General features: G+C 36.5%; 1 protein-coding gene across 1 annotated transcript in view; it reads left to right on the forward strand.

Moving 5' to 3' along the window:
* LOC127556983 (EGF-like and EMI domain-containing protein 1) overlaps positions 1 to 17,810 on the forward strand; it is a 585,752-nt gene that overhangs the window by 484,921 nt on the left and 83,021 nt on the right. The window contains exon 6 of the mRNA XM_051990486.1: positions 5,399 to 5,521. Coding sequence (XP_051846446.1) covers positions 5,399 to 5,521 — 123 coding nt within the window. The remainder of the gene's footprint in view (positions 1 to 5,398; positions 5,522 to 17,810) is intronic.

The following is a 17,810-nucleotide window of genomic DNA, read 5'->3' on the forward strand; positions in this document are numbered from 1 at the left end:
CAGCAACCAGCAAGTAATTCCAAAGACATCCATAGGGCTCCAGTTATCAGGGAAACAAAGGCAAGGGGGTGGGGGCAGAGTACTGGGTGAGTGGAAATTTCAGGAAGGACCATAACGTTTTAATTCTGACTGGTTGGGGTCAAGAAGATGGTTGAGCAGGAGACAGGAATTCAGAGACCATGAGATACCCAAGCATTGGAGATGGAGTTTTATGACTCTGGAATGTGAGTGGCCAGAGCTTAGAGGCCTCTATTCTCTCAGTCCCAATGGAGCAAGGAAGAGGGAGATAGTGGCCACCAGGGAAACTGAGATAGAATAATTCAGGGAAACTGGGGTATTTCAGAAGCTTATGTATGGTTGAACAGTTTAGGAATGGGTTCTAGAAGATGCTAGATGAGCTTAAGTAGGAGATTCTCAGAAGTGAAAAAAAGCTGCATGTCAGTCTGTATCAAAGCACCAGACAGGGAGAAAAATGCCAAGTTCAGAGAACAACTTTTGAGGTTCAGAAGGACCCCAAAAGGTTGGGGGTCACAGACCGATGTCATGAGGTATTGCAAAGAAATTTGCAGACTTGAACCCATCTCCAAGTCAAGGGGCAAAGTTTATTGCAATTGTAACACCAGTTGAAGAGGGCTAAGTTCCAAAAGAATTTAGAAAGGAACCAAGAAAAGAAGATAGATTTATAGGACAAACTTAGATCAGAGCTTCATGTTACTTATTTGCTAATTTTATGATTTGCAGGTAGGTTTGAGGGGTGATCTATTCACTGTTGTTGTTGAGACTGGGAAAGGGCAACTCCAAAAGTCTCAGGTCACAAGGTGTCTCAAAAGAATTTTCAGGCTTGAACCCATCTCCTAGTCAAGGGGCAAAATTTTGTTGAAAGAAATGGCATGCCATTTCAAAGCAGACTGAATTGTAAGGGAATTCAGTAAAGAAACTGAAGCAAGAAGATATCCTTAGACATCTTTCAATCATAGATATGATAATTCTCTGGCTCATAGTAGAAAGGAGTAATCTCTGGAAGGAGTGGTTCTCATTTGAGCAGATTATTACTAACACGATTACCAGTCATCAATGAATTGGAGTGTTCTGTGTGGGAGTTTCCTGTGACCAGAAGATGGCTGGCTAAGGCGTGATCAGAATCAGATAGATTGGATGTGCGAGTTCTCCTGAAGTAGATTCCAAAGCCAGGAGACCCAGAACCACTGACCCATTAGAAAAGAAGCCCCCCCAACCCCCAAGGTCAGGAGACTACAAAATCACATTACATCATTGTCTCAGGAACTTGGTTATCACTGAACAACAGATTATCTATCTGACAGTAATATTTGTAGAACTATTATTCTAAGGGCAGAAGAGTTTAGAATCATTAACAGAAAGATTGTTAGAACAATAGTACTCTAAGGTCAGAGGGCCTCAGAATCCCTAATCAATCTTCCCTAAAGTCTAAGAGAAGAAATGTTATTATATTCCTAGACCAGAAGATTTTTATAATCATTGACAGATAGATGAGGTCGGGGGACCTCAGGATCACTGATTCTAAGCCAGAAGACTTTAGAATTATTGATAGATTGTTAGAACAGAAGCACTCTAAGGTCAGGTAACCTTTAGATTACTGCTATATTTCTCCTCGAAGCTGAATCCTATCACAACCACAGGCCAGTTTGGAAAAACAATGAGCAAACAAAGTGGAATACCAGCAAGTAAGTCTGAAAAGGGGGATGTGAAAGCCACATTGTGAATGAGTCCAAATATAGGAGGGTTCTACTTTGTCCTAAAACCAGGAACCTGAAAATTTCTAAGAGATAGAGTATAGTCAGATCTGTGCCTCAAGAAGCATATGTGAAAAAAAAAAAAAAGAAGCATATGTGGACAGCTATGTGAAAGATGAAAAGTAGGAAGAAAAGAAATAGGAAGATGAATTAGGAGGCTACTGCAACAGTTCCGGGGGATAGGGGATAGAACCTGAAGTCAAGTATTATTATGTGAATAGAGAAAAAGAGAGGGATGGAAAAATGTTTTAGAAGTAGAAACAAGACTTTACAACTGATTGGATGATGAGTGGTTAGAAAGAGATGAGAATCCAGAGTGATCAGTCAAAATGTTGCCGAATTATTTTTGTCCTCATGTCCCCAGACACATCTACATACTGTCTCCTAAATATATTTGGACTTTGCATGGTTTTGTTTGCTTTCTTTTCATTTACATCCTGATTCCATTTCTACAACTACCAAAAAAAAAAAAAAACCTCAAAATATCTTTGTTCCTCTTTCCTGTCCATTTGAATATGAGTCATCCTTGGGTCTGTATCCCAATGAAATCATAAAGGAGGGGAAAGGACCCACATGTGTAAAAATATTTATAGCACCTCTTTTTGAGGTAACAAAAAATTAGAAAATCCCAATAGACTTTGGACAGAAAATGTCATCTGCATCCAGAAAAAGAATTATGGAGAATGAATGTAAAATAACACATGCTATATTCACTTCTTTTTTTCTGGATTTTTCTTTTTTCTTTTTGTTTTGATTTTCCCTCCCAACATAATATGAGTCATATTTCAATCCCACCTGATTATCTAACTTCCCAGGGTAGCACACTTGATCACCACCAGCCCAAAGTGATTCTTCCCTTACCAGATTTCTTTTATTAATTATTGTCTCCACCACTCTTTGGATATCCCCTTTCATTCAAAAAGATCTATCATGTTCCAGATTTTCAGCCATATGTATTGTCTGATAATTAGGGGTAACATAGAGCACTGGACTGAGAGTGAGGGAGACCTGAATTCCAATCTTGCCTCATATACTTCCTGGATATATGACCCTAGGCAAATCTTTAAAACTTTCTTTCTTTCAATTTCCTCATCTTTCAAAAGAGAGAATAACAGCACCTATCTCAAAGGATTGCTGCAGAAGTATAATGAGGTTATTTATATATATAAAGCATTTTACAAACCTTAAAGAACTCTACATACATTAGCTACTGTTTCTCCACACATTTTTTTTTTTGATCTAAATAATGCCAATTGTGCCAGACTCACAGTATTATTTTTCAAATGAGATGACGCCTTTATTTTGTATATACTTACACATGTCCATGTGGTCTCTCTAGAGAGAATGTAAACTCTTTAAAGCCAGGGACTATTTCATTTTTGCATTTGAATAACTAACAAATAAATATTAGGTACCTAAGTATATGTTTAATGCTTTTGATTGAAGGTTGCATGGATGGATGTAAAAATCTTTGTGAACCTTATTTTTTTTTTTTTAATTTTTATTTTCCCCTGTTATATGTAAAAAAAAAAAAAAATTAGTTACATATTTCCATATGAATCTGGTCCAAAAAAAAAAAAAAGTCAGAACAAAAGGGAAAAACCACACACACACACACACACACACACACACACACACACACAAAACATACAAAAAATAGAAGGAAAAAGATAGTGAACATCTCACTTCTTTTCATTTCATATGTTGATTTCCTTTCAGTCTCCATACTTCTCTCTCTGGATGTATATGGAATTTTCCATCCAAAGTTTATTGGAATTTTGCCTGGTATCACTAAACAACTGAGAAGAACCAAGTCTATCATAGCTGATCATCACAGCATCTCATTGTTGTTGTGTAAAATGTTTTTCTGGTTGTGCTTGTTTCACTCAGCATCAGTTCATGTAAATTTTACTAGGCCTTTCTAAAACCAGTCTATTCATCATTTTTTTTAATGGAATGTTAATATTCCATTACTTTTCTAACACAAAACTTATTCAGCCATTCTCCAGTTGATGAGTAGGTATAATTTCCCAATTCTTTGTCACTACAAAAAGAGCTAGTACACAATTTTTGCACATGTGGCTCCTTTTTCCTCTTTTGTGATTTCATTTGGATATAGGCCCAGTAATGATTTTGATGAATCAGAGTGTGGACACTTTTATAATCCTTCGGGCATAGTTCCAAATTGCACTCCAGAATAAAAAAAAAAAAAAAAAAAAAAAAAAAAAAAAAAAAGAATTCATCTTTATTTTTGGCTAGGCAAGTGGATTTAAGTGACTTTCCCAGAGTTCTACAACTAGTAAGTGTTAAGTCTGAGTCTAGACTGGAACTCAGGTCTTCCTGACTTCAGGGCCTTTGCTGTATCCACTGTTCATCTAGCTGTCCCTGTCTTTGACAGCTTTATTTTTTTTTCTTTGAGAACTTTAAAGAAATTTGTTAATACCCCCTTTGATGTTATTGTCATTATTAACTAGGAGTTCTTGCTCATCTTTGGTGATCAGGAATTGAATTCTCCTTCACCTAAATGGCTTAGAATCATAGGTTCTGAAACTGGGATAGACCTCAGAGGTCCATCTTTTTACAAATGAGAAAGTGAGTCCCAGAGTGATTCAATGACTTGCAGGTAGATCGTACAGATAGCAAATATCAGAAATGGGATTGAAAGTCAGATGCCCCCACCACTATCTCTAGCTCCAGAGCCAGTGCTGTTTCCTCTGTGCCAAATTGCAGGCCATTTACAAGACTATTATGATACACTGGAAAGAAAAAGCACTAGATTTGGGGTCATAGTCAAATTCTCTTTCTGCCACTGGCTGATAATGTGATCTTGAGCAAGACACAAAGCTTGTCAGGCCTGCAGTGTCCTTATCCCTACAAGGAGGGAATAGAATTAGATGACCTGCTAGTTTCCTTTAAGTTATGAAAAATTCTGATGATTAGGTCATCTCTATTGATAAAGGAATTATGAAGGGGAAATGCATCAGAGATAACTCTATAAACCATAATAAATATATATGTATAGTATAATAATATTTTATACACACACACACACACACACACACACACACACACATATATATATAGCACACAAACATATAATAGAAAATCATTGGCTCCTTGTTATGGTACCAAATCTTAACTATACTCTGATTTCTTACTCTCCCTGCTTTGGTGGTCACAACAGCCCATGAGGGATGCCTCAAGGTCACAATGTTGTCCCTTGTCTTTGTTCAGAGGATTTGACCAGTGCTTGGTGTTTATCTCCTGGTGTGTGCCAGCTCAGATAGATTAGCTTCTTGTAATTCTTTCCTCCACTTTTCCTTCCCTCAGAGGACACATCTATATCAAGGATCTGTCTAATTACTGAGTAGGTGAAGAATAGAAATTTGTTAGGCAATCCTTGTTCTCACTGTCAGGAGCTTTAAAGAGCTCGATACCAGCTCTATCATCCATCTCTTGTTTACCCCCACATCAAAACAGATCAAAGAAACAAAGATCGGTGGCCACAAAGGTGGCGACTTCCCGGCAGGTCACACATGCTGCGTATCAGAGAAATATTGTACCACTTCTTTGGGGCTGACATTGAAACGACATTGTAATCCCGGCCATCTGTCTTCCTTCTCTAGATGTCGATGAATGTGCAGTAGTGAACGGAGGCTGCCAGCAGAGCTGCATTAACACTGAGGGCTCCTTCTACTGTGAATGTGATATGGGATACAGACTCCATGCTGATGGACGCACCTGCATAAGTGAGTAAATATTAGAGCCAGCTTGAAGCTCTTTCCAATGAAAATCGACCTAGCCACGTGGGGGCCCGGGAGGAAGGCTTGCTCTTGAAAAGAAAAACCTCTATAGAATCCATCAGTACTTCACAAATACAATGCTAGCCCTTCAGTCTCAAAAATACTTGGTCTTTAAAAGACCACAATCTCCATAGGATTTCTAAATGATCTTTTTTTGTTAGGTTGCTCATCTGAAACATGACTTGGTCAAAATGATGCTATATTGGAAGTTACTGAAAACTGTCTAGTGGCTTGCAGAGTATGACAGTAGTAATAATTCTGCAACTTCTACTTTTCATGATTTGGAGTTGGAGAACCTTGGTTCAAATTCTACCTTATTACTTCCTGTGTAAACTGGGACACCAGTAAAATTATTAATGATATTAAGTAGAGCCTCTCATTGATTATCAGTGACCAGCAACTGAGTTTTCCTTATCCCCCCAAAGTTTTGGCCTTTTTTCATTTATATTCATTCATTTCTCATTCATTCATTCATTTGTTTGTTTGTTTATTGAAAAAGCAGAATTTGGGGTTCTAAATCCTAAAATCCTTTCTAATTCTAAATGTATAGCCTTATAAATACAATATTCCTGTATGTCATAAACCTTCTACTTTACAATTTTTCTCCAGCCAGTTAAGAACAGTTCATTAGATGCCTACTGTGTGCCAGGTGCTATGCTAAGTGCTGAGGATTCCAAGAAAGGCAAAAAAAAAAAAAATCTTTGTCCTCAAGAATTCACATTCTAATGGAGGCTATTAAGTATATGTGTGTGTGTGTATAAATATGTTTATAACTATATAACTGCTAGATATAATATAAATCCCTAGATATAAATATAAATAACTAGTTACCTACAAGATATATGCTAAAAAGATGAAAGGTAATCTGAAAGGGGAAGGCACTAGGAAATGTGAGACTTGGAAAGTCTCCTGCAGAAAGTATTATTTGTACTGAGACTTGAAGGATGCCAGGAAAACCAACAGGTGATGGGCAGAACAAAGTGGTTCAAAGACATAGAGGATAGAATAGCATGTTTGAAGAATGATAAATTTCATCCATAAAGTTTCAAAACTATGAGGAAACTGATCTTTTCCTACTTCAGGAGGCTAGAAGAGGCTCTTAGAATTCAGATGCATCTGAACTATGCATCCCACAAGTCATTCCATCTCTCTTAAGCTGTCATTTTCTTATCTGTAAGATCTCCATCTGTAAGATGGAGATAACATCCTCTCCCAAATTTGTTTCTGAGGATTAAATTAGATATTATGCACAAAGCACTTTGCAAAACTTACAGCATTACATGAAAGCCATTAGATTTTTTCATTTTTGCAAGCTCAAATACAGCTCAGACATTTTCTAACTATATGTCCCTGGACAAGTCACTTAACACTATTTTCCTCAGTTTTCTAATCTATAAAATAAGCTGAAGGAGGAAATAACAGACTATTCCAGTATCTTTGCCAAAAAGAAAAAAAAAAAACCAAATGGAGTCATGAAGAGTCAGATATGACTGGGCAACAGGTACTACTACAGCAGTATGATGTCCTATATGTTGGGGAAAAAATGCCTATTCTTCTTCAGATGGTAGAAAGACAAATAAAAGTTGCTGTTTTAGATTTCTTCCTAAATATATTAGAAGAGTAACATTTCCATTTCCCTGATGGGCCCTACATGAGTACTTTGGAAGAACACTTAATCAGGGTGTTAGCCAATCCATTCAGCCATTGGTTTCTAATGTTTAGGAACAGACTTGGAAATTTTACTAGGATTACTCAGCTACTTCTTAGTTATAGCCTCAGTCATCTTGTAAGGACACTTTGATGAAATGAGAGAGGTTTAAGGAAAAAAGAGATGTCAATCAAATTCCCATTTGAAAAATGATAGGGTATAGTTCTATCATGTTTAACATATATTAGGCTACTTGCCATGGGGGTTGGCAGGTGAGAGAAGGGAAGGAACTGGAACACAAGATTTTGCAAAGGTTAATGTTGCAGAATTATCTATGCATATGTTCTGATAAATAAAAAGGCTTTAATTAAAAAAAGAAAGAAAAATGATGGGGGTGGAAGGTTAGGGGAGAGAGACAGTGACAGAGAAACAGAGGGACAGAGAGAGGTAGAGACACACCCACACACCCAGAGAGAGAGAGAGCGAGAGAGAGAGAGAGAGAGAGAGAGAGAGGAAAGAAGAGAGGGGGGAGGGTCTTGAGGGAGGGAGAGAGAGAGGTAGAGGGAGAGAGAGATCCTAAGAGACAAATTACAAAATTACCATATCCACCTAGTCTGGGTGGGTAATGTGAGGGCTGCTTTTGAGAACGGTAGACATAAAATGTGGATAAAGCAGGTTTTTCCTTCTTCTATGGCTGGATCCTAACCTTCATTGCAGGGATTTCCCCAGACCTTTTTGGTCCATGGCAGTTGCCAATTTGCCGATGCCAGCATTGTGATTTCTCTCCATCACACAGTACTGCAGACTAACAGTGCCAAGTGATATGCTGTAGATGAGATATTGACCTTGGAGGGCAGATCCAATGAATTACAGAAGCTAGTTCATTTCAGTTTTGGATCAATTCTTGCTTCTAGTTTTGAAGAAAATTTATGGAGTAGAAGCTTATAAAATAGTAGTCCACTGTATTCAGAGGATCATAAAGTTAGAGCTAAATGGAACTTGAGATGACATCTGGTACAGTGTCCTTATTATACAAATAAGAAGAGTGAGGTTTGGAAAAGCCAAGGAACTTAGCCAAAGTCATCCAGGTAAATATATAGGAAAAGCAAGATTTTAGCCCAAATTTTTGAACTTTAAATCCAGCACTCTTTGCATCATGTCACACATTGATATTTTCAAATATTTTTGATAAGGTATCATAAAATCATCAGATGCTAAATACTGTTTCCTTTTAAAATAATATACATTTCTGGAAGTCTGAATTTTAATTCATCAGATAAAGTCAAAAAGCTTTCTCCCACTCTTTCCTTTTGTTGTTATTGTTGCTACTGCCATTCTTGCTGCTCCTACTGTTGCTATTGTTTTTGTGCCTCTATGGAAAGTCTAGTTAATAATAAATGGACTCACTTGTGTATGCAAGGTAGTGAATGATGCCAAAGGTAAAGGCAAAGTGGTCTGTTTGAATCAAACAGCAGACAGATCTTTCAGGATGATCATTCCATAAAGTGGGGTAAGAGCAAAAAGTTAAAATTTTGTTCCCAATTATTCAAGAGGCTAGAGCATTATATTGAATAGAGATTAGAATAGACATGAGAAGCCATTTGGTCCAAACTCCTTCTTAATGCACATATGCCCACTTCAATTTCCATTGTATATTTCTAGTGACAGGGAATTCATTTCCACAAAAGTTTTTGTGTATTTCTCTTTGTTGTGATGCTCATGGCATTATCCCTATATTTTTCTAACCCTCTCTGGGGCCAAGCAGAATAAATTTACTCCATCTTCTCAATGACATTATCCCATATTTGCAAAAAAAAAAAAAAAAATTCAGAATCCCTGAAATGAAAAGTGAGCAATCATGAGGATAAAAAGTGGTGGTCCTGAACTAAGATCAACATTAGTACCTTCATAAAAGTCTTGTCACCATGCTTTTATCATCTTATGAGGAAAACCGTATATTTTGGTAGATAGTCTTTGTTAGCAGATGTGCTTAAAATAAGTCGATATCACTATGATATGGCCAACTTTAGGAAGAGTTTCTTTCAACTTAGTTAGACTGACATTTGGAACTAAAAAATAGATTTCTATTTTGGGCCCCAGAATCCAAGCCTTTCAACATAATTGGGATGTGCCCTCAGCTGGTACAGTCTATAAGAACTAATGTCTCCTTTCCACCATAATGAAATACAGCATTAAGACTTTAATGGTGGCTCTACTCATGCCATCCAGTTTCCCTTTTATTTGTCATCATGATGGCTAATGTCATGTCTAGACTTTAGTCTTCCAGAGAGACTTTTGCTTATGTCAGTTAGTGTCTTTTGACAAGTATATATAGATGTTCTCTTGAGACATCATGTCATATAGATGAGATTATGTTTCTTCTGATTGGCCTGAGGAAAGGAAAACAACCTAATGATTAGAGCTATCCTGAAGTGGAATCTGCAGCTTTGGGAGACTTCAGGGCCTAATTCATTAGAAGCCTTCAAGTGATGACAGGATGACAACTTATCAGGCATATTGTAAAAGTGACTGGACTAGATGGACTCTGAAGTCCCTCCCTTCCAACTGTTCTTTGATTATTCCTTATTCAAGTTTCACATTTGTTTTGTTATTATGTCAATTCCTCTGAAACCAAGCCGAGTTAGCACGATTCCTTTTCCAATGTGTACATAGCACCAATTCACAAATAGTACACCTGCAAGATATTTTACACATTCAGGAGAAAAGACACTAATACTCTGTCTCAGTGACTTGCTATTATTGGTTAGTTGTTTTTCAATTGTGTGCAACTCTTCGTGATCCCATTTGGAGTTTTCTTGGCAGAGATACTGGAATAGTTTGCCATTTCCTTCTCAAGTTCATTGTACAGTTGAGGAAACTGAGGCAAACAGGATTAAATAACTTGCCCAGAGTCACATGGCTAATAAATGTCTGAAGTCAAATTTGAGTTCATGAAGATGATCCTTCTCTCCCTTATGTCACCCAGCTGCTATGATACTCAACATCTCAATGACACCATAGAAATTACTAGTTTGTCAGCTCACAATCTCAACATGAGATCATCAAATTACATTCTATATGATAATGTTCTCTGAATGTTTGAGATATGGTTTGGTTTCCTTGTATTTTTGACTGTTCCAGTCACCTTTCTCATTTGTGACATGAAATTTTTATGAAACTGGGGTTTGGATGGTTGTGATAAAAATGTAAGTATCACATGAAAATCACTATGAAACATGAAATGAGGATTGTGATATTCAATCTGACTCATGGTTTGAGAAGTTTTATAGCACACGATAAGCACACATTACCCTTTAGTGAGTAATTGTGGTTATTGAATAATTATTTTTAATATTATTTTCTTTCAGAATTTAGTTATTCTTTTTCAAATGGCTACAAAGTTGTTTTGATATAAATATTTGCTATGTGAGCCTAACTAAAAAAAAAGTGTTAGGCATTTATTTTAGCCTTTGGGAACTGGTGAAAAAAATAAATGACTGAATAACAAAGGGGGCCTTGAACACAGCAAATTTAGTCACTTCTGATATATAGGAAGATAGCAAATACAACCACTTCCTATTTTCCACAATTCTTCATCTTCATCAAACCTTTAAAAATTATCTAAATATCTAAAACTTTACTTCTAACCCTCTAAATTCTATCTGTGTTCCAGGTAAGTTCCTAATTGTAGATTTTTCTTTGCGTAAGTTTTAGAAATGGAAGAAGCTTCAAAAATCCTTAATACAAGTGCTTAATTTTATAGATGTAAAAACTGAGTCCAGAGTTGTAAAGTCACTTTCCTGTGTAAAACAGATTATAAATGGAAGAGATGGATTTTAATGATAGGTTTTTTGACTCAAAATCCAGTATTCTTCCAATTCAAGACAAAAAGATGTGGTATAGAATCAATTTGAAATAGCAGAAAGAATATTGTTTCTGGCCTGAGTTCTAACTTTGGTCTGTCCAAGTCTTAGTTTCTCTATCTGTAAAATGGGAATAATAGTACTAACTATTGACTGTCTCATTGGGATGTCAGTGAGGAAAAAGTTTAAGTGAATTTTAAAAGTTTAATTTTAAAAAATTAAGTAAAATTAGTAGTGATGTTATTATAGTTATTCAAAGCTTAAGAAACTAGACTCTCCAAGAAACCAAAATTGTAAGAGAAAAACAGTAGAAAGACATTAATGGACAGAAGTAGATCAAAGCCTCTATTTTCAATGTTGTTCTCCATCCAAGAAATAGTATACAGAAAGTAATCGAGGAATATGTGATCAGAAAAGGAGATGATTTGTCCCTTGTCTAAACTCCCATAAAGCTTATGACACTTATAATGCAACACCTATTCTGTTTTTCTTTTTGTACAAAGTTTAAACTTATCTCTTAGACATATATACTCTGTGTGTGTGTGTGTGTGTGTGTGTGTGTATGTGTGTTTCTATCCCTCTGTCTCTTTCTCTATGTATGGTTGTGTATACACATGCACACACACACATATATAAAATGTATGTAAGTATATAAACAAAAGCTTTTTCTCAACTTTCTTTTATCTCTTATATTTCCCAACATAATGTGCCTAATTGATTGAATAAATGACATTAATCCATCTTGTGGGTATAATGAGTATACACACAATCTATAACTATATTGAAAATGACATCAATTTGGTAGATTTTATGAGAAAGCAAAAGAATTAAAATGTATTTTCCAGTTAATTAAAGCATATTTAAAATTAATCTGGAATTGGTTATACTATCAAAATGTCCATAATTGTGCAGGGAATGTTTACATTACAAAACAAATTTTGAAAAAAAAAGTCCAGAGATTTATAATCTAAACATCTTTAACAATTTCTTCTAATAAATATCGATATCTTATATTTATATGTTCTTTTTCTCAACAACCCAATGAGGGGGGACACATTTTTACTTTCCTTCCATTGCTGAAGAAGCAATTGAATCTCAGGAAGATTAAGTGACTGGCCCAACATCACTCAACAATTAAATGTCCAAGTCAGGAGGCAAAAGCAGATCTATGCCCAGAGAATAGCAAGTTTATCTCACCATATGCCCTTACATCTTATTTTCCCATGGAGCTTTTCTAAGGAGCAAAATCACTGGGGAGGGGAGAGAGGAGGGAGAAGTCTCCGTATTTCCTCCAATCCTTCTAAGACTAGAACTCTTGCCATTATTCTCTTCCATGAAAAGACCATGAATTGGATTATTTTGAAATTATCAGTTATTCTTTTTTGAGAAAAATGTCCATAGACATAAAAATATATTTCCTTATTCCTTAAATGATCACAAAATTACAGGATCTCAGGGTTAGATTTCAGTGCCCCTCTAGCACCCCAAAAATTACTCCAGAAGGGGTCACTCAGCTCTTGCACCAAGGTCCAGTGGGGCTCATCACTTTTGGACAGCTCCAATGGTTAGGATATTTTTCTTTATATTAAGTCTAAATTGGATTCTGCAGCTTCCACCCATTTCTCTTCATTGTGCCCTCAAGGGCCAGATAGGACAAACCCCAATCCTCTTCCATATGACAGCCCTTCATATACTTGAAGAGATCTATCATGACCCTGCAAAGGTGTCTTTTTCTTATTACATTAGAAGTATTGGGGCTACAGACAGGAGCAAATGACAGTACCATTTCAATGTCCCTTGTTATTATAGAAAGCTTTAAGGTAGAGAGAAACAAAACAGCTAATGAACCTGAATGAACTCACAACGTCTAATAGTTAGCTATCCAATGCTCTTGCTAGAACTAAGTTTTAGTTAGAACTCACTGTGACTCACAAAACCTCCTTTCTTTCACTTCCACTTGTAATAATAACCTTGTACAACATGTGTTCAGCTCCAAATCTCCATTCATAATCATGTCCTTTGCCTGATATATTTGCTGAGCTTGGCCTTCCCTGAGGGCTTGAATAATTAAATGACAGAAGGTTTTAATGCTTAAACAGTTTTCTTACCTGCCTTTCATGCCTGGAGCACGTATTTTTATTAACATCTGTATTAAAGCATAGTGATGGACATCTACAAAGTAAAGACGCTGATAAACAGCCTTTTAATTATTTTCATCTCAAAAATTGTCGAATTCTTCATTTTCAATGGCTCAGAAACACCTAGGATAGGACTTTGTTCGGTGGCTCATTTGATTCTTGCTAACCAGAAGAGAGAAAGAGGGGAAAAAAAAAGATTTTTGAAGTCAAAATCCATGTGGTTAAATCTCCAGGATTTCTATGTGATTAAATGCATTGTGCATCAGAGTCAGAGGTTATATTTTAGTTACTAAAAAGGAGAAGCCGGCTAGTCATAGAGAGATGTGAGGAAAGGACAACTTATAAGCCTGATTAACTTGGTGAGGTCCTTGATAAACCAGAAGGATTTCAGTGAACTTCCCAAAAACAGGTTTCTGGGAGTGCTATATTTGAAAACATATAGAGTGATACTTTTTTTAAAGGAAGGAAAAACATCATTTTTACAATCATCAGGATATGAGCTGAAGACATCTATGGAAGAGATTCGTGACCTCAATTTCTTGATCAGAGATGCCTAAAAGACTTGGTAAGGGTAAAGGGAGAATCTATCCATGGAATTGGAAAAGTCCCACACAAATTGGATCTAAAAGAGGTTAAAGACCTCCATTGTAACTTCCTTTCAATCACTTGCATTATTTATGCAGCTGAATTAGAGGCAGCATCCTTTTCAGATGACAGCTGATGTCTTGAGAACAGCCACAGCAGGTTATTTATAAAAAAAGAAAGAAACTGTTTAGTTAACAGACTGATGGCGCCAGTCATTATGAAACTCCTCATCATCCCACTATTAAATGACTTTGGATGGAGTGTTAAAGTTACCTTGTGGCAATCCTAAAAGTGAAATTTCAGGAACTTCTCCTTGAAAATCCAGCAGCTTTCCAGCTCTCATCCTGCCCATAGAGAATTAACCCCAACGAGTCATTAGGCAACCTTTCCAAGCAGCTGCTGGTAAAATCGTTTCAAAAAGTCTTCAGGAAGCTTCGGGTTTTTTTCTGGCATTCATAGTATCACAGAAGGTGAGATTGAAATGACCTCATCTCTGTTGGTTCGGGAGAGTTCCCTTGAGAGTTATTCCTAGGATTTTCTCTAGTCCAGTTTTTAGTATATCAAACAACAGATTTCCATCACACACTTTAAGAACCAGATGAAGAGAATTAGGAGTCCATTGTTAGCTCTAAATATTTTATTTACTTTTTTTCTTTTGTGGGTTTTTTTTTCATAGCCACAGTTAATAGAACAAAAGTTTCCTCTGGAGACAGTAGTATGGTAGAAAAGAGCACAGGATTTGTTGTCAGAAACATGGGTTTGACATATTTCCCATGTTCTTGTTCAATTGTGCCCAACTTTCTGGAACCTCATTGGAGATTTTCTTGATAAAGATACTGAAGTAGTTTTCCATTTCATTTTGTAGAGGAGAAAACTAAGACAAGTATGGTGAAATGACTTGCTTAGGGTCACACACCTAGGACATGTTTGAGAATGAGTTGAACTCCAATGCACCACTTCCATGTGCTCTTGGATAAATCATTAGGTGTCAAGCCTCCGCTTCTGAAAAATGAGTGTGTTGGATAAATGAGCTCAATCATTCCTTGATACCTCATGACTTCCAAATCACAAATCCCAAAAACTTCAACCTAGTTTTCTTACCAACTGTAGACATTCATTTTCAAAGGAGCCCAGGAAATAGGAAATAGTAGGCTACTGGAGCTGAATGGCTATTTGCTTAAAATGGTGAACTTTTAATAAGATAATATTGACAATTGAAGAGAGACAACTTAAGTCATATAATATGCAGCCCCTCTTCACCTTCTTTAACCATTCCTTTATCCCTTCAAAGGGATCCATCAGATGCCTCCTTTTTCTACACGGATCCTGATTCCCCTGACCCACTTAATTATGAGCACTCTTTCCCTCCTGAAATTTCCTTGCAGGTTACTCTGTATATATGTTATGTAACTTGTGCACAGTCTGTACTCTTCTCACAGAAGAAAATAATAGCACACTGAGGACAGGCATTAATTTGCTTTTTGTGCTTGGCAATAAACATAATGGCAATAAGCATAAGGCATAAATGGCAAGAGGGATAGAGAGCTAAAGAGTGCTTAAATGACTATAAGTGAATTAAATGAAAAAGGATCTATTTAACATGATTAAACATTATATTGTCATCAAGAATGAATGAATTAAAGCGATATTTTAAATAAATGTTTTGTTCACTCATTCATTCATTACCATTTTCTTTTCTTGAAATGACAACTGGCCAACTATAACATTGTAAATGGAAAGAACGGAAATCACCAAACAATGCAAACAGATGTTGCAAAATTATGAAAAGTAAATTTGATTCAAAAAAAAAAGAGAGAGAGATAAGATAAAAATTTTCCCCATCCTTACTTTGAAGAGGTAAGGATTCATGGGAGGGGAATATTTCATTTAAGATCAGATTTTTTTTATCTATATGTTGATAAAAAAACATATTTTTTTGATGATTTGTTTATTTTTTTTAATTTTTCCCCCTTTTGTTAAAAAAAATCCTCTTCTATAAGAAATCATACACTGGGAGCAACAGGAGGGAGAATGCAGGGGAAAATTTAAGCTTTGCAGAAATGGAAAAGATACATAAAATCAATTTTAAAGAAATTACAGGGGCAGCTAGGTGACACAGTGGATAGAGCACCAGTCCTGAAGTCAGAAAGACCTGAGTTCAAATCTAATCTCAGATACTTAACACTTCCTAGCTGTGTGACCCTGGGCAAATCACTTAGCCCCAATAGCCTCAGCAAAAAAAAAAGAAAGAAAGAAAGAAAGGAAGGAAGAAAGGAAGGAAGGAAGGAAGGAAGGAAGGAAGAAGGAAGGAAGGAAGGAAGGAAGGAAGGAAGGAAGGAAGGAAGGAAGGAAGGGAGGGAGGGAGGGAGGGAGGAGGGAGGAAGGGAGGAAGGAAGGAAAGAAAAGAGAAAAAGTAAAAAATAAAGAAAAAAATTATAATGTGATAGCTTGTATATCTTTTTATATTTTTATATTTGTATACATGCTATAAACTAAGGGGCAGTTCAATGGGGCAAGGGATAGAGTACTGTGGCTGAAGTCAGGAAGACTCAAAATTTTTGAGTTCAAAGCTGGCTCTAGACACTTATTAGCTATGTGACCCTGGGCCATTCACTTTACCCTGGTTTGCTCAGTTTCCTCATCTGTAAGATGAGCCAAAGAAGGAAATACAAACCACTCCAGTTTCTCTGCCAAGAAAACCCTAAATGGAGTTGCAAAGAGTTGGACAGAACTTAAAAATAACTGAATAGCAACTATATTCTATATCACAGTCCCTCTTCCAGTAAAATACCTTGAGGGCAACATCATGATTTCCTATTTTCTTGTAGCCTTAGGACTTAGCATAATGCTTTGCATAAAGTAGGAATATTAACAAGTGATTGTTGAATTGAATATATTATTGAATGGAGAAACAAGTGGGATAGTAGACAGAGTAGATAGTAGTTTTGGAAGACTAGAATTTAAGAACCCTTCTTACAAATTCTGACTGTGATACCTCAGGTCTTCTTACCTCTCACTTTTCACCTATTGTTGCCTCCAGACAATTTTTATGTACTATCATTAGCCCAAGAGGTGTCAATCTTTACTGAAAGAGGGGTTTCGCTAGTTGGAGTTCCTAATACCAATGAAATTATAGGTGTACATCTCTCTCTTTCATATGTATGTATATGAAACATGCATCATATGTATATGTAATATGCATGCAAAATATGTATATGTAATATAATATATACACATATCTCTTATATATGCACAATATAATATATACAGCACATATATAATTATGATATATGTACATATTTACTATATGTATATACAATATAGATGTGTGGTATGCGACTCACCCAATGAATCTCAGAGGTCTCTCAAGGTGCAGGGAGAAAGTTTGTTCGGTTCTCATGAGAAGCGGCAGTCACTCTCACCATACAGAGGGGTGAAAGTGAGGGCTCTGAGTGCAAACAGAAGGGGCAATATATAGATTCCCTGATGCAACATCAACCCTCGCTCTCTGGCTTGTTCTCATTGACTGAGAATGTGACCTTAAATTCTAAGTGTGAAAACTACAGCAAATGGGCAAACAATCCATAAATTTCAACTTAAACAAAGACAGTCCTTTTACTGCCCCTGAGACATGTGCTTTCAATGTATGAGAGATAAGGACTAAGTCAGAGTGCATTCTACACTCTCGCAGACTTGCTCCCCCTCCCTATATGCTGGGAACTATTTGCTAATGAGGAAAGGCATGTGAGATTAGGTTTTTCATATTTTAATAGCAGAGAGTTTGGAGTAGTCGGCTAAATGGGATTCTTGTCTCAAAGCATCCAGCATCCAGCAATTAATTCTAGAGACTTTTATAGGGCTCCAACTATCAGGGAAACAAAGGCAAGGTGGGGCGGGGGAGAGAAACATTTAGTAAGTCACAATTTCAGGAAGGACCATAAATTCTGATAAGCTGGGGGTCAAGGAGATGGTCAAGCAGAAGACAGGAAGTCTGGGCCAAA

The sequence above is a fragment of the Antechinus flavipes genome, chromosome 3, assembly GCF_016432865.1.
Source record: "Antechinus flavipes isolate AdamAnt ecotype Samford, QLD, Australia chromosome 3, AdamAnt_v2, whole genome shotgun sequence".
NCBI lineage: Eukaryota > Metazoa > Chordata > Mammalia > Dasyuromorphia > Dasyuridae > Antechinus > Antechinus flavipes.